The sequence below is a fragment of the Leptonychotes weddellii genome, chromosome 14, assembly GCF_054177405.1.
Source record: "Leptonychotes weddellii isolate Sample4059 chromosome 14, ASM5417740v2, whole genome shotgun sequence".
Lineage (NCBI taxonomy): Eukaryota > Metazoa > Chordata > Mammalia > Carnivora > Phocidae > Leptonychotes > Leptonychotes weddellii.
The window spans coordinates 37,675,759-37,677,258 of record NC_138382.1 but is presented as its reverse complement, the minus strand read 5'-3'; the positions used below and the strand labels follow the sequence as shown (position 1 = coordinate 37,677,258).

Below are 1,500 nucleotides of genomic sequence, written 5' to 3'. Positions count from 1 at the left end.
TGCTGTACCCCGGGCCACTGAGACCCAATACATCCCGAGTGGGAACCTTTGCAGGAGCGCGACTCTGGGAACACTCTTGCGGCCGGTTGTCACCTGGGAGCCTAACCGGATTAATACCCAGAGTTGGATTACGCTGGCTGTCACCAATACGCCTAAAGATTATAATCCAATTTATGCACATTACAGCCAGTATTAACTTTATCTGCTATTTTAAGACTCCCAGTTGCCCCGCGTGTCCTCAGAGGACAATCCTTCACGTTCTGATGCAACCCACCAGGCTGTCAGGAAGGGAAGCCTCCCGAAGAAAACAACTCCAAGCCGGGTCCCTGAGGGTCTGCACCCGGTACTCGCAGGTGTCCCACCTTCACCTGGGCACCGCTTTGTGTTGCCTCCCAGCCGGGGATTACCAAAGCGGGAGGAGTTCCCTTGGAAGGAAATAGCACTTTTGTTCATTTCATTTTTGAATTTTCGGTGGCGGTGGCAGAAAGGCGGGGAGTGGGGCCGGTGGGCGGGTGCCTTTGAGTAGATGGGAAAGGGGGCCAAGGGGATTGTTGCCGGTTATAACAGTCTCAGCGAGTGCTTTTTGATGTTTGTTTGTAGAGCGGCACTGCTCTCGTTCTGTCCCTAAATAAGTTTGTTTGGGCATTGAGTTCTTTCCTTTTCAGCACAAAACCACAAAAAGACGGGGTGGGAAGTAAAAGAAAGCCCCCTCTCCCCCCTCCTCCCCCGAGCGTGCTAACGCCGAAGACTTGATTTAACACCCCTTCTCCGGCTGCTGGGGGCTCTAGGCAGTGGCTACATTCCAGCAGTTTTAATCCGTTTTTTATTGTAGGGCGAGAGGAGTTTACACAGGGGCCGGGATGGCTCCCCAGCTGGCCGCTCTCCCCACTCTAGCGCCCCTTCCCCGCCCTCTGCTCCACCTCCCCCCTCCTCCCCAGTAGGAACCTGTTACTTTAAGCAGGGCGTTCCAGTGTGGCGGTGCGGGCCGCCGGGGTTTCGGGAGGTGGCCGGTGATTGGCTCCTTCGAGCTCCCCCTGGCTTGCTCGCTCGGCCTCCCCGCGCGCTCCGCCCCGCCCGCGCGCCCTCCCTCCGCCCCGTAAGGCTCGGAGCCCCGGTGTCAGGCGCCACGGCGCATGCTCCGGAATCTCATCCTCTGGCCCTGGAGCTGCTGCTGCTGCTGCTGCTGCTTTTGCTTTTGGGGCTGAGTTTAATAAGCGAGCGAGCGAGCGAGCAAGCGAACGCGGGGGGAAAAAGGCAGAGAATGTCCGCCATCTACCCTCCGCTCCTGGGCGCGCTCTCATTCATAGCAGCCTCTTCATGAATTACAGCTGAGGGGGGCGGGGGAGGGGGGTACCACACAACACCCCAGCAAACCTCCGGGCCCCCAGGCATGGCTAGCTCGGTAAGTACATGCAAAAATAATAATAAAAGACCCCCCCCCCCCCCGCCTTTCCTCCCTCGCCCTGCGCTGCCGCCGCCGCCGCCGCCGCAGCCCAGACA

The 1,500-nt window shown here is 58.9% G+C and overlaps 1 protein-coding gene across 1 annotated transcript in view; it reads left to right on the top strand.

The window, feature by feature from the left end:
• Positions 1–1,129: 1,129 nt before the first annotated feature.
• The window catches only part of MLLT3 (MLLT3 super elongation complex subunit), a 281,107-nt gene continuing 280,736 nt past the window's right edge, over positions 1,130–1,500 (top strand). Inside the window, exon 1 of the mRNA XM_081803019.1 lies at positions 1,130–1,402. Within this exon, the coding sequence (XP_081659145.1) occupies positions 1,391–1,402 (12 nt within the window). The 5' untranslated portion in view covers positions 1,130–1,390. The remainder of the gene's footprint in view (positions 1,403–1,500) is intronic.